At 38.2% G+C, this 25,104-nt stretch overlaps 1 protein-coding gene and 1 long non-coding RNA gene across 2 annotated transcripts in view; one reads left to right on the top strand and one right to left on the bottom strand.

The window, feature by feature from the left end:
* Nucleotides 1-2,107: 2,107 nt before the first annotated feature.
* The window catches only part of LOC124411537 (two pore potassium channel protein sup-9), a 167,443-nt gene continuing 144,446 nt past the window's right edge, over nt 2,108-25,104 (bottom strand). The window contains exon 5 of the mRNA XM_046890718.1: nt 2,108-2,977. Coding sequence (XP_046746674.1) covers nt 2,663-2,977 — 315 coding nt within the window. The 3' untranslated portion in view covers nt 2,108-2,662. The remainder of the gene's footprint in view (nt 2,978-25,104) is intronic.
* LOC124411546 lies at nt 11,819-19,217 on the top strand. Its single transcript, XR_006929671.1, has 3 exons — nt 11,819-11,829; nt 18,251-18,255; nt 18,524-19,217. It is a non-coding gene; the product is annotated as an uncharacterized LOC124411546 (long non-coding RNA).

Here is a 25,104-nt window from a genome sequence, read left to right as displayed (position 1 = left end):
ACAAAGTGGAAAATGATTTAAAAAGATTGCATATTTGAGTGTGAGATACTAAAGAAGGTTTTGCTTAAGAATATACAGAAAAAAAATTCACGGAACACTGTGTAGGCCAAGGCCTAGGGTAATGACATGTTAGTCGTAATGGGGGAAGACTATTGCAGACAACTGTTAAAAAAGCCAGGAATAGAAAATTTTATGTAGGGTAAATTTGCAATGATCTGGTTACTACAAGATAAAATTGAAGTCAACTTGTTACAAACAATCTTACACAAGTTTTACCAGCAAACACGCAGTGACCACATCAGTGCTCACTTCGATATTATAAACAAGTTACAGACAATTCTGATACGAAATAATGTTGAATTCTGATCCCACGTGATTTCTTCTCCTATTTTGCTTTCATACCATGTTATTCAAGTAATTACAAACAGTGAATTCATGTTGAAATCAATTTAGTTGGTTGAAAAAAATCTTTGATATGAACTTTGTCACGTGGTCAAAATATTTTCGCTTCAGGTTTTTGTGCCGTAAGATAATTTTTACAAGGAAATTTATTGATGATATGTATGATATTTGCTCATTCAAATTTTGATCCAAAAAAACTTTAGCACTTACGAAATTGATTTTGGACTCGAGGAATTTGTTGTAATTGTCGGAGGCTTCGAAAGAAAAAAATCATGGATAAAATTCAAAAGTATTTGCTTATCACAATTGTATATAACAACATATAGACAACGATGTTAACTGAAAAAATAATGAGACAATCTTGTGGCAAAACCATAGTAAACAAAGAAAGAAATCTGAAAAATTGATTGGTTAACGTTAAACATCGTGAGAAAGCCTTGTTTATCTGTTTACTGCGCGTATGTTCGGCAGAAGGTCAAGAATCGAATTGTGGAGACATGGAAGCGATTGCAAGTTATTTTATCCCAATGTGGTGACTAGATCAAGAGTTTAGTCAGTAATTATACGGTAGAAGGTTCGTAGTTCTATAAGATTGAGTAAATGCATTTTGCTTTATACCTGACATTTCGCAAAATTTGCACCGAACGTTACCAAACTGCCAGAAATTTGCCCTATACAACACTTTTAATTTGTTGTTCTTTCAAAAACTTTCTGGGTTACAATCTCAAAAACTAAGATCCCTATTAATTCAGATGTCTTGAATACGATCAATATCTTTTAGAGATCTTAGATATTAATGAAATTTAAAATCTAAATATCGCTTACTTGACTGGCTTATATGGTATGGCAGTAAGATGATGATATGCGGTTTCATAGAGCAACCTACGTTCCGCTGCTCCATTTGCCCGAAGGTGGTAAACGTAGAACAAATAAAATAACCCTGTCCTATATATAATCTATATGATCTCGTTTAATATATTTTTAAATCACTATCATAGATATAGTGATAATATGGAAAGCCTTTGAAATAATATATAAATCATTTCCCAAACATTGCAATATAGTTAGTTTACTAATCGAGGGTGCGTATATACCTTACAGTTTATAGGAGATGTAGGAATTTATTGTTATGTATAATTGTGCAAGAAGTTAAAGAAAGATTACACGTATAATTTCGATCTCAACAATAGTTTTTGAAGAGTGGTCCAGACGATATTTCGAAATGCGAGCATCGATTTCCCGTTTGTTCTGTATTCGTTAATTTTCGTATATTTTGAAGCTTTAATATAGTCTTAATATTAACCAAATGCTAATTACTTTTGGCTAAAAAATATTTCATAGTTGTGGTTCAGCAAATTATGAAGGTTTAATAACAGTGGAAGATCTGAATTGATATACTATAGTGAGCGCTTTCTGAGTCAGAATTTTTGCACGCCTAATTATTGACCCTTGCTGTCAATATTTTCTGCGTATTTAATAAATTGATTTTTTTACCCTACGGAGAATAAACGTTTAGGTATTATCATAGTTGACTAAAGCGCAGGCAAAGACAATATCAGGAAAACTAAAAGCTACAATTATAATTTTAACGCAATGACATAGCAAATTCAGTTTGCCTGGTAGAATTGCAGTGACAGCGCAATGAATAATTTCGAATAATTCAGTTAAAAATGAAATGCTAAGATTTTTATAATGAACAATAAGCATTACCTTTTCAAATATATTGTAAGATTTCTACATTAAAGTATATTTCCAATGCATTCCATTGGTTATGTCGAATGTAAATGATTTCTGAAATTCTTCATTTCAGCAGTCTAGATTGAAAATGTTTTTATTTAATTTTTGTATTACGCTTACGGACGCATAATGGTCCATGTGTTTTTTCTTTCATTGTATTTCTACACTCCATTCAAGCCTTCTGATTATTGGAAGCCTCTGTTTATTCATTTTTGATTCAGTTCTTGTAACACTACTTGCATGGCAGTGTACTTGAAATACATGAATCAATTCATAGTCCATGTAAAAAAATTTTCAACAAATTTCAAAACTTAGATGAAGAACAGCTGATATTTGAACACTGTGTCATTCCAGCACTTCTTACTAGACGCATCCAAGATTGTCACCCTTCGTTTTGTGAGTTTGATCAGGGGTTGAACTTGGGCAAACGTCCGTTCAAATATTCCTAAAGAGAAGCACGACGATATTGATACGATTCATCGGTGGCGAGCAATGGAAGTCTTATTTCAATTGACGAAGATCGTCAGATGCTGGCTCTGTGTTGATACAATGGTGGTATTTGGAGGAGTGGTGTTAACGATGGTGGACAAAGCTCTGTCCGGACGTGAAGAATCGGTAATTGCTGCATTGGTAGCAAGTGGGATATTTTACCCGGTGACCGACGCACAGTGAAACGTTGTCTTCGTCTCTTTTTATAAAAACCACTGCAGCGGCAGCTACAAACGGATGCGTTGTCATCGAGTGAAATTGTGTCTCCTTGGTTGCCTATTTGTCCTGAGAGGATCGAGCCATTTGCTGTTATTACGTCACCCTCGAGACGTACAGCTCCTTGAGCCGCCTGAAAAGAAAGAGACAATTACTAAAGACGTAATGGAATTCATTAGTAGCCAAAAAGAAGAGCCACAATTCACGTTAGTAGCAACATAGGAAGAGTTCCTCGTACAGATCCCGATACCTACGTTTTACCGACATTTCGGTATCGAAATCTGTACGCAGAACTCACCTTGTATTGCTACTCACGTTGAGGTTGGACCAGCCATTCAACACTTCACGGACGAGTCACAAGGTCTCGAAGCGCGTATTCCTAATAATCTTCAGCACAGACCCAAGACTTGGGTGCACTGTGGTCAGGCATTCTCTCAGAAAATTCTCTGTGACACTTACGAAAATGAAGGCTATCGAATATCTCGAGCTCTCATATCATATACTCCCTTTTCTCATGACTAGCGTGGAGTTTTCACGAGTCAAGATCTCGTAAAAAAACCGCACTAGTTATAATATACAATGAACTCTTGATAAGTGGCACCAGTGTGAGGATGTAGGGAAGAGAAATTCCTTGAAAATGCCTCTTATGCTGAGCTTTCACTACTGGGACGTAAGTGAATCCGTGTGCAGGTAAAGGCGGTTATGGTGCCACTTAGTGAGATGCCACGTATCAAGAGTCCACTGTATATAGGGCATTTCGCAAACGAAAATTTAAGTCAAATGTTTTTTTTCTAACAGGTTTTGAGTTTGGAAATGTACTCCTAGAAGGATTTTTTAATAGCCACCTTCTTTTGGACAGAAGCACTCTTGGTCATTTTGAAAAATTTCATATTCAAGACTAATTTTCTACGAGAAAAAATGGATAGGTAAGAAAAATTCGAAAATAAAAATGTTCTGTTTTTGAACGTAGTTACACGAAAAAAATATGCGGCATCATAAAAATTGGCAGAAACGAAAATAATCAGAATTTTTTCGCCTCCTAAAAATATGCCATTTTTTATTTGAAAAAAAAAATCAAATCTTAAATTAATCTTTGTCAAATTACGAACGTTTCAAGCCCTCATACACGATGGAATAACGATTTTTCAAATTTTCACACAATATAAAAAAAAAAAAATGTGAAAAAATATTACTTCGAAAAAAAAAAAAATTCATATATTTCAGTTCAAATTGAATATTTTTTCATTACATATTCGTTGATATACATTTCACAGCATTACTCAAGAATGTTTTAGGACGAAGAAATTTTTATCATAATTGAATATTTCGGCATTATACAGGGTATACATCCTCCACGTGACCAAACTGATAAGGATTGTATATAGGAGGTTGAACTGAGTAAATTAACTCATAGAACAGGTGGTTTCCGAAGCCGCGTTCGCGAGATATGACCGATTTTGAAATCGGAATCTTCACTGTAAGGTACAATACAATGAATAAATTGTCTTCCTTTCAAGGGTTTCGCAGCATTATAACTCAGAACAAAAAAAAATTAAATTTTAACACCTTTTGTATTGGACCAATGAATATTTTGACCAAGTGAACTTTGCAGCTTCTATACCGAAGGCTGCGTACAAATGGAGTGAAGAGTATCTGAAAGCGATTTTCAAAAGCGAAACCCTTGAAAGGAACACAATCTATTTATTGTATTGTACTTGCAGTCGAGTTTCCGATTACTGTACAGTAAAAAAAAACTCTTCGTGAAAAAATTCAACGAGAATAAAAAGTATTAAATCATAGTTGTTTTGCAAATGATTTTAAAAATTATAGAAAACAATTTAGTTACGTGAAAAACAATCGATAAAAAGGAAAAGTAAATAGAATATGGTAGATTTCGCCGAACTTTGTTTTTCATTCCAATTCTTGTCCTACGTAATTATGGAGATCTCCAGTTATACTGCTGGCCGGAAAAAAAATCATGGATATCTTTTTTAGTACTGTCTTTCGAAAGGCAAATTCAGTTTTTTTTTTAAATGTTGACCAATCGGTAGAACTTATACCCATAATTGGCGAAATGACCCATATATACACACATCCACACGCACGCACACACGCTTACGCGCGTTCTGCAATATTTTTCTTTGACTTACCCAAGCATGCTTACCTGCGACTCATATTGCATAACGCAAATGTGTGTATGCGTGTGCGCGTGTGTTAATTGCGTTTTACATCGCGTCGAGGACAAGATATCATCTCAACTGTAAATGTTTAGTTGCGAGGAATATTTACAGATTCATGAATGAAAGCATAAAACAATTTGTTTCCACGTATTTGTTCTAAACAGTGACTGCTAATTAGTAACATATTCCGTAATGATATTTAGTTACGAACGACTTTTGTGCAAGAATATTTTAATTCCACATATCATTATCATAATCATCACCAGTATCATATCTTGTCAGAGAATCTAACTTTGACTTGCTAAAGAACTCAAATAATAAGAATCAAAAATTGTTACGACTTATTATTTTTAGCCCTGAAATGAGACATTTCATCTACTGAAACCTCTCAAATACGGGGTGGCGAGGCTATCTAACTATTAGGTGTAGTAATATTTAAAAGGCAAATCTCGAAATTCTACAGCTATGCAGACAACTTCATCCCAAGGCATGGTCGAAAGTAGTGACAGAAACGTAAAAAAGTGCAAGAATCGTCATTTTCAACGTGGCGCGGTGGTCACAAGAATCTGATAATATTCGTGGAGGTGATTTACACCTGAAACAATAGAATGACGGAAAGAAAGTCTTTGTTTCATCGATTGGCTTTCGAAATAAAACGATTTTTCACTCATGTAAATTTTTTCGGAATCTTGGGAGTGGTCTCTCGCGCCCAAATTAATTGGTCCTTTGGTAATGGATATCCATAATTTTTTTCATAAGGATGCCTCAATCGAGTATTAAGATAAAAAATCGAAAGCATAAAATGTAATTTTTAACCCCAGGAGAGGGTAGATAGGGTTATTGAGTTATGCGCCGCTGGGCACATGTTTTTCTGACCTAAGAAACCAGAGGATGGTTTTTGTTATGAATGCAACCGAATATTATCCAAACGAATAAGCTGCTAAATTATTGCTTGATAAGAGCTTTGTCATATTAAATGAACCAACTGAAGCCAAATAGTACTAATTTGATGGGAACTTGATTGCACGTCTAAGAGGATTGTTCACCCCCTGTGTGAAATTATTTCGAAAGACTGAAAAGCGTATGTCCTACTTTCTTTCTTTTTTTTACTTTTAAATAGCAACGGGAAATTTTCTCATGAAATTGAACTTTCGTAAGATTTCGACCTAGGTCTAATAATGAGAGTTCTTATTCAACTCATTTTACATGAAAATCCTAACTTCGACATATTATTACACATATGTATACCAACTCAGTGGCAATCTATATGCCGTGTTCGGAATGAACGTAAATATGAGAAAAAATATTTATGCGAATCTACATAGAATTTTACCAATCGAGCATTCTTGGTCGAAAAATACTATATTTCGGTACATTTTATATATTGTACGATTGGTGATCGACAACGATCGCCCCAGAACGAACACGGCCTAGATTTACGCCTGGATTTTTGGCTATACGGATTGCATGTGGCATAATTTTATACAGTTGTTTAATTTCAAATGGATTTTTCTCGTTGCAATTGTTATTCTTCTCGATGCCAATAAGATTGAAATCTTTAAAAGACATCAAAATTAAAAAAATGTGGGTCTCAGGAAGGTTGGGATACACGTTTGCATCTTTCACAATAATAAAAACAGGTCGTGAATTAATTTACCGTGTGTTTATTAAATTAATGAAAATGAGAAATCGATACTCATTTTATATTTTGAACATGCTATTAATTAGATATTGTTCACTTTTTGAATTTTAGTTGTTTCCACATGAAAATTTTATATTTCTAAACTTTTCAACTCACGATAACAAAGTATAAACTTAAAATACGTCGAAAATATATTTGTTCCCGACTCAACCATAAAGTAACTTTTTTGACCTAAAAAGCGGGACGAAAGTGGCATATTCTTCCCGATTAACTTTTTTCCGCTAATATCATTTTTTACGCAAAACGGGAATATGATAGAATAATTACAAGATAGAATATCATAACGACGACGACGACGATGACGATAATGATAATGATGACGAAAAAACAATAATCTTAAGTGGGGGCTTCGTCCCCTACACCCCTAACAGGGCTTGCGGCCCTGGACCCACTCCAAAAATGGACTCGAATGTTAGTTTCACAAAAAAGTGATAAAAATATGTGATATACAAATGGGGTCTCCGAGACCCGAAAATTTTTTCATTTATATTTCAGTTACACAACCATAATTCAAGCTCACTGATTTCAAGTACGTGAAGGTCGGTTTTGGGGTCAACTGGACCCCATTTTTTTTCATCAAATTGCAGAAATAACCCTGATTTAAGCGCGCTGACTTAAAAATTGTACGTCAAAGTCGGTGTGGGGTCAACTAGACCCCTATGACGTGTTGGGGTCAAGTGAACCTCAACAAAAGGAAAACGAAAACAGCAAACACAAACTGCTCAAGATGGGGACCACCCAGTCGCTCTGCAGTCGACATAGAACACTCAGCTTCTGTGCGTGAGTGATTCCCACTTTTAGAGTCAATAGATGTGGCCAGAGTTGAGTTGGAAATAAAGTCCTATATGTAACACTAGAATAAAAGTCCGACTAGGTATTCCCTTGGGTATTACTGCCCGAGCTAAAACTCACCCGCGGGAATAATGTCGACTTTATTCCTTTGTTACATAATGTACCTACTATTGTATAACTTTCCACGACATTGAATAATCTTTTGAACATTAAATTTTTTGATACAACGCTTTTCACTTTATTAAAGCTTAAAGAAGTGAATAATGCATCTGACAAAACCACAATGCAACACTGATTTTGGCAACGGTATCATTTCATATTGATGAAAACAATTAACTGTAGGTAAGTTGGAAAATTCAAAGTTTTCCGCGAAATGGATAAAGTAATCAAAAGGTATGTTTTCAATCTTAATCATCGGACTTTATTATTTCATTCATCATCATGTGTGGTTTATGTAACTCATATATCATATATTTATACTTAATCGGATAGTCTATATGTAATGATATGATGTCATATTCTCATTTTCACTTTGAAATTATTTTGGAAATCTGGTCGTGTCATTAAAATTCTTGATATAATAGACATTCGACACACGGCGGTCAACACTCGAGCTGTGGAACTGTTAAGGCGCCGCTGACCTGACTTGAAAATATCAAATCGTGACGTCATAAATACGTGCAGCGCCTCTGAACGTTGAACGGTAAACTAAGGCCGCTGATTTCATTGGCTTGTTCTGTTAGATCCAACCAATGATGTCAGTTACAGATCGGAACATACTTCTTGTGGATCATAAACTGGCTGCTGTCACATGAAAAACGCCGTTACGAATCGTGCCATATTTACAAAAAAATAACTGATAGTATAAGTTTTCCCGAATAAAGTGAGTGCTTTTGTACGTGGCTAACTGTCTGGTGAGAGTGAAAGAAATTGTGAAACAGTGCAATCAGTGAATATTCAACATGCGGTAGCTCCAATCGGCCATGTTTGTTTTGGCGTGATTTTATTCACTTCATTATTCTTTATTATAAACATTATCAGCGATTTGCATGACCAGTGACTGAGTTAGCCACGTACACTTTTATTCCAGCTTCAATTTAAAAATTTCCCGAGTAAGATTCGTGCTTCCGTTCTCGCAGGATTCGTAATGGCGTTTTCCCCGCTTCTGACGTCACGAAATATATATATGACATGCCAGGTCAGCGGGGCCTTAAAGCCAATTAAGTTCAGCATGTTTTTGTTCATGACTGTACAAGCGTGCATTTTTGGTACGCACCGCACTACGCGCTGCGGTCGGGAGAGACGCGGCCTTTCTATGTATCGGTTGTTTTTTCTATTCGTTCATATATTCATTCGTTCTAGAAGCACGCTGTAGAGAAGAAAGATTTACTTTTAGATACGTTTACATTCAGTTATGTTATTACAATAAACCAAACAGTTCATTTCATGAACAAATTCTTCTTACACCTGAAAACTCGTTCTCCCACCCTGATCTAACAGTAACAATAAATCAGCGTTTGGACGAATAACACAACAATTTATTGTGTAAGGACATATTGTCCGACAATATCAAATTTGCAATAAATCAAATTCAAAACCAACATTCTTTTGCAAACGTGTGAGAGTTGTTGACATCGGATGTAGGTGTCTGATCCTGGCACATCTTCGCTAGTATTTTGTTTTACACTTCAAATCTCCAGGTGTGTCAGATCTGTCCCTAACTACGTGGTTGTGATTCCGTTTCTCCATTAAATAATCAGTAATCACAGTTTTTAATGCAATCTTACTTTCAGAAATAATACTTCGTTTTTCCAGGATATTGCAGTCATGCCAATGAGAGGGGTGACAAAGTTCCAGCCTGCCCGGAATAGTGCCTTTTCTTGGGTACACCCCGTAGAAAAAAAACCCGCATGAGGCACGTAGTGAATTGTGCAAGAAAATGTTTTTCCGTTGACGGTATGGGTAGACAAGCTGTAGTTAGCCATTCTGTATCCAAAAAGCAACAGTAGGCTTTCTGCGATACATCTGCTAAGGCGACTCCTCTAAAGACTGTTTCACACCGGTCATCTCATTCTCTGAATCTGCCGATTCCAGTACAGTTGTGGTGTTTCAGAGATCTGAGGACTTTACTGATAGGTCGGACACAGATGCATCCTCTGCTCATCAGTCTGGTAGCAATACTCCAACATGCGTAGAAGTACGTTCTTAATCTACGTTGAAAGAACGAGTGATGGATCAGTAGCTCACTAAAGATAAAACAACGAAGAGAGAGATCATCTGGTGTATGGGCGCTGTTATCAACCATAAGCCATTGCGTAGTTCAGCAGAAAAAGTGGCTTCATTCAAATACATGTTCTCCGAAATTAAGGTGCATATAAAGACCCGTTGTACACTTCGAAAACGCGGGGATGCAAAACTCCTATACCACTCAAGCGATCAGAGTGAAACTTGGACAGTTAATGCCTTATTTTGGCAAAAAGTGGAGCGTCTTTTTAATTTATCAAAATTTTGAAAAAAATTTACAGATTAGTTACCACCCACAGAAATTGGCCAAATTTTCACAGTTACACTGAATTGACCGAACTATCCGGTACGATGCCACTCGGCGGTGATGAAACACACATTTTGAGCCCAGTCCCATGAGATTTGATGGTGAATTGACGAAATGGCAGCTGATCTGGTTTTTGATTACGAAGTACACCGAAATCTCATTTTGGCGACATTTGTTACCGATATTACGCGCATGCCGGTAATGTATGCGTGTAATGTCGGTAAGATATTTACCGACATGCATGAAAGGTCGGTAACAAATGTCGCTAAAATGAGATTTCGGTGTTCTTCGTAATCGAAAACCAGATGAACTGCTATTTCGTCAATTCACCATCAAATATCATGGGACTAGGCTCAAAATGTGTGTTTCATCACCGCCGAGTGGCATCATACCGGATAGTTCGATCAATTCAGTGCAACTGTGAAAATTTGGCCAATTTCTGTGGGTGGTAACCAATCTGTAAATTTTTTTTCCAAATTTTGAAAACGTAAAAAGACGCTTCACTGTTTGCCAAAATAAGGCATTAACTGTCAAGTTTCACTCTGATCGCTTGAGCGGTATAGGAGTTTTGCATCCCCGCGTTTTCGAGATGTACAACGTGTCTTTATAAGCATCTTAAGAGCAACGTATACGATATCACCAAGTCGTGTGATAATTATGTATTTGTATTCGACGAAAGCATCCAGAAGATTGCACAGAAACAACGAATGGATCTAATTGTGAGGTATTGAAATGAAGAAAAAAACGAAGTGAATACGAAGTACCTGACGTCTGTTTTTCTGGAACATTCGACTGCAGAAGATTTGTTGAAGGCTTTAAAATGAGCGAAAGAGGAATACGATCTCAGAAAGATCCTACAGGTATCGATGAATGGCCCACACGTCAATTTCAAATTTTTTCGGCTCCTCAAGGAGGACATAAAATCTGAAAATGATGACCTGATACTTCTTGAGATCGGTTCTCGTGGCATTCATACGGTACATTGTGCATTCAAAGCTGGGGTGCGCGCTACTGGTTGGGAAATCATCGATTTTTTGAGAGCCTTACTTGTATAACCTCACTAAAGATGTTCCTTCTCGACGAGGTGATTTCATAGAAATTACTAACAGCGCTCAATTTCTATTGAAATTTTGCGCAGTTAGATGGCTAGAAAATACTAAAGTAACTACACGTGCTCAAGCGATCTTACCTCACTTGAAAATATACTTGAAAGGTATCAAAAGCAAGAAAAAGCGCCAAAATGCGAAAGCTTCGAAATTACTATCAGAATTGCAAACGATAAGCTTCAAAATTAGCCTTCTTCAGTTCCATCGCTAAACAAATTGAACCGTTCCTCGTGAGTATCAAACCGACTCTCCGATGGCGCCATTTCTCTCTAATTCCTTGACTCTCGTGATCAATATTATTGAGATGTTAGTAAGTGAAATTTTCAAAGCTAATTCCGTTACGAAAATTGAATAATCTGAAAAAGAAAATCTGCAGAGAGCACAGAACTTTGACTTAGGATATACTACGAGAGATGCTATTGGACAATGCAAGAATGTTAAAGACATCGATATTCTACAATTTTGCGAAGAATGCATGACCTGCCTGCACCACTTTGCTGAGAAAATCTTGGAACGATCGCCCTTAAAGTACCCACTTACGAAGGCGCTGTCATGCCTCGATCCTGCCGGCAGTGTCGAATTGAGCCAGCGCGGGGCCCGTAGCAAATTCTGTCAAGAGGCCCTTAGTTTGCTTTAGGATTGTAAGATTAGGGTGTTGAATAAAACAGAACTGTTACAAATAAACTTTTCTGGATTTAATGTACGCAAATTCAGAGATAACACTACTCATATCGATTTCTCTAAGCAAATCATATTCTATATTAATCGAGGTGAGATGATTTATATGTTTTTGATCCATCATGTTCCTGAACTCATTTTTATCATACGCTTGAATGTTGAAAAAGAATATTCGTTTTTCAAAATGTATGCTTATGGGGTAGTCCGGCTTATTTCGATCTACGTACACTTCTTGACCTCTCGGATTTGACCCGCAATTTTTTATATGATTGTTCTCCGTTTGAAAAGTGCTAATTTCTTTTTTTCAGATTTTTTCGACACGCTTTAAATTTTCTACAATTTATCAAAAAGATCTTATTGATCGACACAATTTAAAAATCTGAAAAAATCCTGAAAAATCATGTATCAGATATAAAAATTTTTAAGCTTGGAGCCGGAGTCAGGAGATTTTTCCTTCTTACTGTTTTCAAACTTTTTCTGGTAAAAAAAAACGTCAAACAAATTAGAAGTAGGAGTTCTTTTACCAAATAGATAATGTACGGTTGCTGAAACATTTTCATATTTCACATAAGATTGCTGAGAATTTTTCCTAAGACCTTTTGTTTCCTCTTCATTTTGCTGATAAAAAAATTGTAAATCGTAAAATGGTTCCGAAAAATCTAAAAAATTTACAAAAATCAGTATGACATATGAAAATGTTGCAGCAATGATATAGGTATAATAAAAAGACTCCCGTAATACGGAGTAGAACACGTAAGTCTTGCGTGTAGATAAATATCAGTGTGGTGGGTGATCCAAGTATTAGGGCAAAACCAATCTCAGGTCCAGGACTGTCCCATATGCATACTACAGTTCCTCAAATATGTATTTTTATGAATATCGTGATAATCTTAAGTAATAGGGTTATTGAACAAAGGCTTGGCAAAAAATTAAAAATTTCAATCGTGCTTCTTCTTTGTTTATTTTATTCAACTAATAAACTTGAAATAATAATATTACTCTTGATTAAGAAATAAATTTATTTCAAATTTATTTCAAATTTATTTCTGTATGGTTGTGGGTAACCGAATTTTTAATCGATTTCCAACTTTACTCTCGTTTTGTGAAAAATGTTGAGTCTAAACTCATTTTATCCTTATTTTAGTCCTGAGTTCACATCGGTGGAACTCAATTTAACATAATTATTGATTCAAAAATAGTTGTGTCTGATCGAATTTCCGACTAGTTTAGAAATTCATCTCTGAAAAACGGTCATTCCACAACTCTAGGTGCAACACATGTGGTGTTGCCAGCGCTCATTTTTAGAAATGTGTTAAAACTTCAAACTATCGTTGCAGATTTTTATACCAACGTCTTTCCATCGGCTTTTAGCGATGGGTGATAGTGGTAGGTACTGTACCTATATTGATTTCAAAAAATATTTTCGCGCTCCCGTCTTAATTAATTTTTTTACGCTCAGACAGGAGTGGGTATGCGGGGCCCTCCAATGCGTGGGGGCGGTAGCATTTGCTACTCCTACTACGTGGCTAATCCTGCGGTTATTTCATCTGCTGGTGGTGCTTTAACGCCTCTAAAATCGGCTTTGGAACTTCTCGTCTAAAGTAACCGTCTCTCTGGTCGCGTGGCAGATAAAGTAGAAGAAGAGTTTAGAACATTAACTGAGACTGAAGTATTGAAAGATATAATGGAGAATTATAAAAGGACCGACGAAAGACTTGATCATTTTTGGATGAGAACGTTGAACAACACTGACGGTAAAGATAATTTCAAAAGCTTCATTCAAACATAATATCATGCTCATTATATCACACGGTAATGCCAGCTTAAAAAGACGATTTTCGATTAACAAGGAGTGCCTCGTAAGAATGTTCATGAAAAATCTGTGGTAGCACAACGGCAGGTTTACGATGCTGGTATTGCGGCTGGTGGAATACGCAATGTTCTAATCACTAGAGCACTTATCCACGCTGCAAGAAATGCTCACTCAAGACATAAAGAAGCTTTGGTGTAAATACAGCAGAGGACAAGGACCGAAAACATAAGAATGAAGAATAGAAAAGTGTCACTTGGGAACAAAGAGAACTATCAGTGAAAAAGTTAGAAGTGCTCAAAGAAATAGACGAGAAATGAGCTGAACTGGAAAAAATTAACAACCAGGCAAAGTCACTTCGTCAAGCATAACGACGAGATGAAACAGCTATCGAAACATTCTTGTCCGTAAAAAAATACATTCTGTACCTGCTGTGTTTTACTATTCTATAATTATATCGAGAAAATGATGTCTTTGTACTAGTCACTAAATTATATTTGTTTTCCATACACCGACCTACATGCTCATAATGTGTGTGTTTTTGTGTTACTGTTTAATTATATTATTGATAGATATAATTTCACACACAGTTTTTCCATTTTTTCCCTTAACTCCTTCCTTCCCTTCTCCTTCACCACATCTCATATGCATGCATGTCTCAGGCTAGACATAGGGATGCTCAACCTTTTTTTCGGAAAATTCAACTGATTCGGAAATTTATGTTCATCAACGAGCATATTATTTACAATAAGTATCATGCGTATTCACTATTTAAAATCACTGATATTCAGTAGTTATGCAGCTCGAAATGATGTCATGAATGTCCGGGAATTTTTATAAAATAACCGGGAAAATACGGGAATTTTTAAGTCCCGTGTCGCTGGACACCCTGTGAATGCATTCGAATATGAGCAACAGTTTTTCAGTTATAATTCATTTGTTATTTTAAACCCCTACAATTTTTCAGAATTCAACCACATCGTAATCGGATAAAATGGATTTTCCATGATTGACTATGAAAATTATCCTCCAATTGGTTTTAGTCAAATATCTCAACTGGAAGCAATGCGAAACAGTGAAACTACCACTGGAGTGCCTGACTTCGGGCAGCAAGAATACGCATTGCTTGGATTTCGATGAAGAATAACATATCTCAAGAAGAACAAAGTGTGTGCGTGTGTGTGTGTGTAAGTTCTTTGGAATGAAAGTCTTGATAAGCAGTAAAAAACTTGTCAACGCTTCTGGAGTACATGTTTGTCAGTATCTATTCGATTGAACGCTTATCGCAGTATCTATCCGATACTGGCAAAGATGTACTCCAGAACGATAAGCGTTCAAACGTCGTTCACAAAATACCATGTTAAGATTGTAATAGTTTTTCTGTCTGACAGACGAGCAGACAAATCCATACCTGAATCAACGAACATAAAAGGAATATACAAGGCAACAAATTACATCACACTGCCTTGACTAGAAATATGATCACTGCAAATCACAGTTCTCGTTTCGATATGACTAGTATTTTAGAAATTGAACTATTGTATACTCGTAGAATGTACTTAGAAATGTATAACATCTTGAGCCATTCAAATAGTGTTAATTTGTGTAAGTAACGTATACACCTCTCTCATCAGTCGGTCACAATCCAATTCTTCTTGCCGGCCGTTCATTCTATCGATAACTGTCAATGTGTCTTCTCCATGTCTTCTATATTAATTCATTTATGGATTTGTGACTATTGATTTTTGCTCAATGCACTACCTTTTCTCAATTCCCGCATGGCTGTTAACTGTTATATTTCGTTAGACAATTCTTTCATCTTTTTGTCTGATCTTTATATCTAACCACGTTTTTCTACTCTCGCAATACATGTTGCCCAAGATTTTCGGCCATGATTATTATACGGCCAAATCTTAAGTTTCAATTTTTTCGTCAAACATTTGAACTGCATATTACACAATGAAAGTGCACATGACTCCGTTGAAAATAGCAATAAGGTTTCATGATATTTAAAACTGTTGCCAGCAGCCATAATGCTTTCTTCGTGTTCTTTTCTTGAGTTTCCTGTACTCTCTCGTTATAGGTCATGACCTGAAGCGACTCTGTAATTTAATCAGCTTTTGGTAATCTGATAAATCACAGTTAATCTACCCAGTGTCAAAATTATTAGTCATACCCACAACACACGTTATGGGCCTAGACTACGTGTGGGTAAAAGTAGTTATTGAAATAGAAAGTGATTTGGTTCAAAAACTTTCACTTAGATCAGACATTCTTTCTGAGGTTACCCGGCCCGCGTGCAAAAGTGCAAATAACCAAAAATAGAACATGAAGTGAGTAAAATCACAAAGTTCAAAGGTGCGGAGAACTGGAATTTCGAATCTCAGTTTTACTGCGAGATAAAATTGACATGAGGATGGTGACCGGAGGCCTCGCCAGACCGCAGAAGTCGCAGAGTCGACGAATGCACAGCTATGGCTGTCACAGCTCTGGATGAAGGTGGGCAGCACTGCTCGGAAAATTATCGCAAAGAGCATCGCAGACTCTCACTTGGTTAATATCATGAATTGAACGAGTGCCAGAGACATGTGGGAAACCCTACACAACCTTTACCAGCAGAAATCCGAAAGGAGCATTGATATGCTGCAGCAAAAAGGGTGCCAGGTTACCACAGAGCAGAAACATGACATGGCGACTCACATTGATAACTTAAAGGACCTTGCGCATCGCCTACAAACACTAGCTGATCTGATTACAGACTCCATGATCATAACCAAGATTCTTATGACACTGCCTGCAGCGTACAATTATTTCGTAACTGCGTGGGAATCAATCGCTCAGACTGCCCGTACGCTGAGTAATCTTATCGAGAGGCTACTTGCAGAGGAGACAAGGTTTTCAACTCAAGAAAACGGTCAGAACGAGGCGTTCGAAGCCGTGAAACAGATGAAGAAGAAGAACCGAAATGGAAAGCGAGGCTCCAAATCTTCAAAAGAAGATATCGATGAGAACAAAAGCAGCTCAGACATTTGTTACGAATGTAATAAACCTGGATATTGGATGAACGGATGCCGAACAGACAAAACGCAAAACCAGAGCCGAGGGTCCTAGACAAATGGCCAAGCTCTCGTCGTGCAGACGGCCTTGCTAGTAAATCACCCAAAATGCACCACATAGGTATGGTACGTCGCCTCTGGAGCAATCGATCACACGTCGCACCAAGAGACGAGGTTTATTCACCTCAAGTTTTTTAATAAACCGCAACCTGTAAATATAGGAAGAAGGGCGAGACTATTGGTGCTTTGGGCAGCGAAGACACAAATATCCTAGCCTACAACGGTAATCAATGGGTAGTGGAACATCTCTCCGAAGTTCTCTATGTATCTCATCCACGCTACAATCTTTTTTTAGCTGGCGCTGGACAAAGAATTGCTCCAAATTTCTAATGCCAAGGAATGTTGTTTCGAACACAATGGGACTACTGTTCCATTGGAAGTACGAAAGTGTAAACTTTGTGTAATGCTCTTCAAAGTACTTCAATCAACGGATGGTGAGATGGAGGTCAATCTCGGCAACAAAAACAGTATCAACTCGTGGCAGGAGAAGGCGGGGCATCAAAACATCCGCCACGTGAAGCAATACTTGAAAACACAGGGCATACAGGTGGACGTCGAAGATTTTTTTTTGCGAAGGCTGTGATTTTGGTAAGTCACACCGACTACCGTTTCCAAAACGTAAACGAGAAGACTATAAGACTAGAGCTCTTGGCGAAATTATACATGCAGATTTATGCGGACCCATGCAAGAAGAGTCAATAAACGGGCTACGCTACCATTTGTTGTTGAAAGAGGATTACTTTCAATTCAGAACTATTCATTTTCTCAGATCCAAGTTTGAAATTGTTGAGCGACTCAAAAATTTCGTCACGAGGACGAAAAATCGACTCGGAAGACATATGAGGATTCTGTGAACAGACAACGGTTTGGAGTTTGTAAATTGCAGCTGCAGGATCCTCAGCATGAGATCCTAGATGAGTCTGAAAATTCAGCTGTTGAAGAGGAGTCCGACGACGCGAACGATTGCGATTCGACTGACAACTCTCTTGAATTTGAGCAAGGAGGGCTAGTGGAAGAGGAACTAGAACCAAGACCTCCAAGTGCAAGAGTTCTACACTACAGAAACGAGATCAGACGACTGAACAAGTACCAGGACGTTGTCGATCCCGATACTGTTCTCCTCGCAGAAGGCGAGGAAGTCCAAAGTTATTACGAAGCAATGAACGGAGTATACGCAGCACCTTGAAGCAAGCAATGGACGCATATGCCGACAACATGGTGCTACTAGCAGATCGGGAAGAGGATATGGAAATAATGATTAGAAAGCTGGAAAAGTATATGGATAGGACAAGGTTGATGGTAAATGTAGGGAAATCGAAGATCATGAGATTTAGGAAAGGGGGTGGGAGGAAGAAAAAAGTGAATTGGAGATGGAAAGGTAAACAGATAGAGAAGGTGAAAGAGTTTTGCTACCTAGGATACGGTCAAGTGTAGGGGGGGGGGAGGGGGGAGCAGGAAGCGCACGTGAAAGAGAGAGTGCGGAAAGCAGGGGTAGTAACGAAGCAGGTATGGGGAATAGGGAAAAGAAGGTTTGGGAGGGATTGAAAGAAAAGGATACGGCTATTTGACAGGCTGGTGTGGACGGTTATTGAATATGCAGCGGAGGTATAAGGGCGGAGGGAGTGGGGAATGGTTGAGGTGGCACAGGATAGATTTTTAAGATTGATATTAGGAATGGATTGGTGAACACCAGGGTATTTAGTTAGGAAGGAACTACAGAGGGAAAAGCTACGGATTACATCAGGAAGGGCATGGAACTTTGAAAAGAAGCTGGACAGAGGGGAGAGTAGCGAGTTAGCTAGGAGATGCTGGGAAGAGGTAAGGGCAAAGGTAGAAGTGGGGAAGGAAGGATCAAGATGGGAAAGAGAGAGGGAAGGTTTCTTTGCCGAAAGGGGGCAGGAGAATAGGGAGGCTGTCGGGAGGAGGGAGAGGGGGGAACTGGAATTTGGGGAGTTGGAGGAGAGAAAGAGGGTGGAGCAGAGGAAAGAGAGATGTGCGGAAATAGGAGAATCTCGGTACAGCAGATGGTACAGGATAGTGATAGGAGAAGGGATACCAGGGTATCTGGGAAAGGGCTGGGGAGAAAGCAGGTGGAAAATGGCGGCAAGATTCAGGTTAGGAAGCGAGATGAGGGAAGCAAAGTACTGGGAGAAAAAGGAAAAGAGAAGGTGTAGGGTGTGTGGGGGGGGGAAGACGAAACGCGGGAGCACGTTTGGGAAAGGTGTGTAGGCTAGGATAGAAGGGAGGAGAGCTGGCAGGAGGTAGTGAGGGAGAAGTTAGGGGCGGAGGGGGAGGGGGAAGGCTGGACGAGAGAACTGAAAAGGATCAGAAATGTGCGAGAAAAGGAAAGAATAAGAGATGAATGGGAAACGAAAGCCGAGTAGTATAAGGAAGGATAGGGAATAGCATAAGGTGAAATAAGTTAAGGTTAGGTGAATATAAGGGCAAAGATTTGAGAGAAGGATAAGAGGTGAAGCAAGAGAATTGGCAAGGCAAGGCAAGGCACAGGGCGCGGGCAGGCAGAGAACAAGTAATGATAAGGTAGGATGTAAGGATAGGATAAGAATAAGATAAGAAATAGGGTAAGAAAATATGTTAAAATGTAGTAAAAGGAGAGGGAAACGGAAGCCTTTGTAATTATCTGTTCCCCCAAGAGGAACAATAAATATTACTACCACTACTATTTTCATATTTTTGTAATATGAATTATAATTGCAATTTACCGAGATTGTAATTATTGTGTATTCATTGAACAGATTCAATTATACATTGCGTTCTGACGAGGGCCCTCATCTCGGGCTAAAACGTTGGCAAATTTTTTTCAAGGTATCAAGACCTTCATTTCCAAGAACCTACTTCCATTTCAACACATAGAGGTCAGGAACTGAGTTAATTATAAAATGGAAGATGGATGAAATGAATTCTCAGATATTCTTCGAGCTTCATACGTGGATTTTAGCCAATATATCTGTATATACCCGTACTCGATCATTTTTTATTTTATATAAATATTGTTACAAAGGATAAAATCACCCGTTTTACCCCCTTTTCTAATGATCTAGTAGTCGGCATGTGACGCAAGAAAACTAAGTCTTCTTATGTCATCAAATGAATAAGGTTGCTGCGTCAACCGCTATTATTGTAAAAACAGATCTGTTTCAGACTTTGAGCTGATAACACGTTCTTCACCCCAAATACATTTTTCTCAAAGCATAATTCTCATTTAGCGCCTTTTAATTGCTCACCTAACAAAGCTTCTTACCCTCGTTTTATTCGTTACACTAAAAAGTGTAGCAATATATAAAAGTCTATCACACACACACACACACACACACACACACACACACACACGCACGCACACACACACGCACACACACACACACACACACACACACACACACACACACACACACACACACACACACGCACGCACGCACGCACGCACGCACGCACGCACGCACGCACACACACACACACACACGCACACGCACGCACGCACGCACACGCACAAGCACACGCACACGCACACGCACACACCCAAACAACAAACTCAAAATGGGGATTGGGCACCTGAAGCCAAGCTCCTCTAGTAAATATTGTAACGTAGTATTTTCATCTGTCTTACAAACAACTGTAAGAACCCTTAGCGGAACCCGAAAGTAGAGATTCTGCGATAATAATCGTCAATAATTTCGGATACGAGAGCCAGGACGAGGGTCACGCATCCCAAACCCTGATAGAAAACATTTTACAGGCCTGCGAATGAATCATATTTCAAGATTATTGCTCATTTTTGTTTTGAGTGTCTGTGACAGGAAGATAGGGGCAGAGATCTTCGACGTAAGGCCGACGATAGCGAGGCTACTACTGCGAGCAGAGGGCCTCACGTGAGCTCTGACGTATGGAAAATCAAGGTGGACAAAATTCCCGTTATTGGCCAGCGAATATAGCCTCCCCCGCAAAACACCAGAATCGCACAGCGTTGCAGATTCCTCAACCCGCCACTACCGAACTACAGAGCACCGGCGAGTCTGGCACCCAATCAGTGGTCCACAACAGCGGATATTAACGCTAACGATAATCTAGAATTGTAGAAATTTGTAATACGAGCACCACTAAGAACTACGGAAATTTTGCGAATGATAGTGCCTATGTTTGAATTTCGGCTCCGTTCGGAGAGCACTTTACTCAAGTCCTGGGGATCATAGAGATCAAAGCTTTTTTTGCAATTTTAGATGTGTTGGGTTTTAAGATAATCGGTGAATCGAAGTGAATATATTGTTTATTAGAGGATGGTTCAGTTGAGCTATTAAATAGTTATTTTTTATTATAGTATAGGCTTCATTCAAGTGTTGGCTTTGAACAAATAATTGGAGTACATTTTCGCATACGGGCATGCTTAATGCATACGCTCGGGCTGAACGACTTACCAAGAAGTTTTTCCTTCTTGATCTTGATCATTATTGATGAATGATTTTTTCCAACATTACTCGTAACTTCTGCGTCAGGAGAAAGGGCATTCTCAAAGGTGAGGCTATAAAAACTTATTTATGATCCACTATATATGATGTGCCAAGACCGGCTGAAATGCCTAGCTCCAATGTCAATTAAACATGAAATTGGCAGCAAAGTTAGATTTTGCAGATATCATTTCAACTTTTGCAAATAAAAAATTTCGCAGAGTTGTATTTTGAGATTTGAGTAGTTGAAAAATTTTTACGAGGGGCCCGATTTGCAAGGCTCACACGAGGCGTGACGTGAGCTAGCGCCAGTGCTGACTATAGCTTGCGTTTCACGACTACGCGTAGTGTTAAGTTTGTTTGGTGTGAAGTTAAAGTAGAGTTCCAAATTTTCAGTAGACACAAAAAGTTTTGACACTTTGCATTGCACCCTTTTTCGAAGACGAAGATTTCTCGATGCTCCATTCTATTTCATGGATTTGAATTTTTTACGCCTGAACCACATTCCTCCTCAGACTTCAACTTTGAAAGTTTTAGCTGACGTGCCTATCTCGATTTGCGTTCATCAACGGAACCCACAGACCAGAGCGGAATACCTTGGCTATCTGTCAGGCTTAAGCTAACCAAGGATCGTCCCGGACACAGAATAATCAGTCCGTACACTTTACTGAGTTCACTCTATGCCGTCTTTTATCTTTGAGTGATGAAAATGGCAAACAGTCAAACAGATATAGTTGTCATATAACGATTTAATGATAACACAAAAAAGATTCAATATCAATATTCGTTTCCAAATTGCTTGCAGTCAAATTCCGCTACAAGGGGTCGAGCCGCGTTACCGCATTTTGAAAGTGACATCTATCTGCTAGGTCGCTTCTCGCTGTGTGTGAGCGCTCCGCTTAGTGGTACAGGCGTTTTTTTCTTTTTTGTTATCGAGCATTTTGCGAATAGCGCAAATAGCAATAAGCTTTTCGTATCGTTGCGAGTAACGCACCAACCATGTTAATAAATTCATCTCTTTCCGTTGTTTGTTTTAAATTAGACATTAGCGTTTTGGTTATTAGGATTTTTCTGTCGCGTTGTTTCGAATAGCACATCGACGGTATTAAAAAATTTATCTATTTTCTCTGGCGATCAGCACCATGAGTAGTTGTAAGATTTGCCGTTGTTCTTTAGATTTTGTGCTCGGCGAGTGAGCACCGTAATTAATATTAAGTTGAGATCGATCGCAACTAGCCTATTCGAATAATCTTTATGGATCTTGTTGGTTACGTTTCGGTTTCGTATTGAGCGTGCGACTAGCATGCTTAGATTTTTTTTTATTTGATATTATGTTTTTTTTTATTTTTTTTTCTGAAATCGCGAATAGTGAACTTAGTGTTGTTTTTCTTTTTTGTTATTTGTATCGCTCTGATTACAGAATGTATTATTTCACTTGATTTTGATAAATTGTTTAACGTTTCAAAAGTCTGATCTTTCTCTTCACACATCACCTTTCTCCTCTCCGTGGTACTGAATTATCTGGTGACATAAAAATACAGCTGAGGATTACCGAAGCTGACAATCGAAAGGGGTATCTATTACGCCAGGTGCCCAACAAAATCTCGCGATATCTTTTATAAGATCAATTTAGAGCTTTTATGGTGGAATCCCAAAATGTTATAAACACGTTGAGTTCTCGATGTCTTCTCACAATTAACCCAATTACTTTAAACTTTCAACCTTGCAATAATTCTGTCGTCGCTCTTTCTTGTTCTAACCATTGGAGGCGAGGTCACTGGTAGTATAAATTCAAAATGGCGACCGAATCCTGCTGTTGCTTATGTCCACCATTTTGAATTTAATGAAAAATGGTTTTTCTCAAATAACTCAAATAACAATTTGAACGAGAAATCTCAATGACCAAACTTATAGAAAATTCAATTTTGTATAACTTTGGTTTTTCCATTAATTTTTTAAAATCGATATGTCTCGAATTAAACGTGAAAAAACGTCGGAATAAAACTGTTGTATTATGCCGTTTATTTTTAACTTCAGAGCATGAATAAACATGAACAAACTTGTGAGGAATTGAATTTTTGACAGTTCTCGTCTTCACATTTTTTTTCTTATACAGTCAATATTTAAGGGCATATGCCGACAGCGAAGAAAAAGAGAATCGTTAAAATATTTTTCCACTAACCATCTGGCAGCTGAATGCCTTTGAGAAATAAAATTCAAATTACTTTAGTAGCAATACAATATCAGTTCTACACAAAGGTTCCTACTACTGACACGTAATGAGTACAACGGAGACGTGAACTTTTACCAATCCGAATGCCGGTGTAATATCAGCCCACAATATCAACAACGCGACATTCTTTCCCCATGACCAAGAACTATTTGTGGAGTCCTAAATCCAGTGTGATACCAACTACGTGACATTCCACAGTTGAGAGTATCGATAATTGCAGTATTATCAACCGCCCACCACGTGACATTCGAAAGGTAATAGTTCTGAGAATTGCTTTTCACTGTGTTATCAATCACCCCACATTCTTTTCCTACGGTTGTGAAATTTTTCACCTCAGGATTGGTACTGAGAATCCCTTGCTAGTTCTGATAACATTCAACACACTAACCACAGTTCCCTTACGTTTCTCAAATCAAGCAACTGCCTAAAAATTCCTCTCTATTGAGAGCTAAGATAAAGGTGTAAAATGAATTCATGAATATTGTTTTTAAAAATAGCAATGAACAGCCCAAGCCCAAGTAATGATTTGAACTTTGGGTACAATTTTAAGCACCAAACCTCGTTTTTCTTTTCCTTTTACATACACACTGCGAGCTTTTCACAGCTCATATTCAACTGTCCACTCAACTTTCTCGAATGGTATATTTGCACAGCTTCAAGGTAAGACCGTGAAAATTGCGTTGAAACCATTCATTTTGATTTTATATTTGACGTGTAAACAATCCCATTTATCAGATCGCCTACAGAAAAACTTTTATGGTGGTATTTCTGAGTACAGTGAAATTGTACTTTGCGCCTCTTTGTTAAGAAAAAATGTAGTGCCCCCACTTTCCATCAGGCTGCGTTAAATTATTCAAAGCCACTCGAAAAATTATCTGACGCGTTGCATTGATTAGGATTTCATTCCTTCATTTTGTGTCGGTCTAACCAAATATACTAAAGTTAAAATGAGTAAAAGAAAGGATAGGAGCATATCACCTGAGCAATTCAAGGACGACAACAGTCTAGTACGACGACTTTGTCGGTAGGAAGGCGAATTACGACGAAAACAAAGGAAAAAACATCGCAAACATAAATGAAGTAAGCTAACCTAAAACTTTACTATGCTTTAGAACGGAAGGCGCTTCGTCGCTGTCACAACACTGATCGGAGGAGCGAATGGTTAAATCACTTGTACGCTTACGAATAAGTGTAAGGCCACTAGTCTAGGCTAGCTGGACGAGCGAGTTGTTACTCAGACCACAGCACTCTGGCGTAGATAAGGACAAAATCACTCTTGGGCCTCACCCATGAAAAAAGTTGGTACTCAGATCAGAAAAATGTCTACTCGAAAGTTGTTTCTTTGGAAATGCCTAGGGAAACAGCTGATGCGGGCTTTGACCCGATTAGTGAGACTGAGTAACAACTCAAAAAATAAGATCAAAAAATATTTCAGAATTCGACACAGAATTGTCAGATGGTGACTAACAACTAAATGGTTCCTTGTGCCTGAGGATACCAGGATTTTTCTGGATCCGAGGATGACTATGCGAGACACCGTCGCAGGCGTAGCCACAGTCGCAGTCACAGCCGAAGTCGATCAAGGTCAGCCCAGAGTCCCACCAGAACGTCAACCCTGAAGAGGCAGATATC

The sequence above is a fragment of the Diprion similis genome, chromosome 2, assembly GCF_021155765.1.
Source record: "Diprion similis isolate iyDipSimi1 chromosome 2, iyDipSimi1.1, whole genome shotgun sequence".
NCBI lineage: Eukaryota > Metazoa > Arthropoda > Insecta > Hymenoptera > Diprionidae > Diprion > Diprion similis.
The sequence above is the reverse complement of the archived record's forward strand: the minus strand, read 5'-3'. Positions and strand labels throughout refer to the sequence as shown.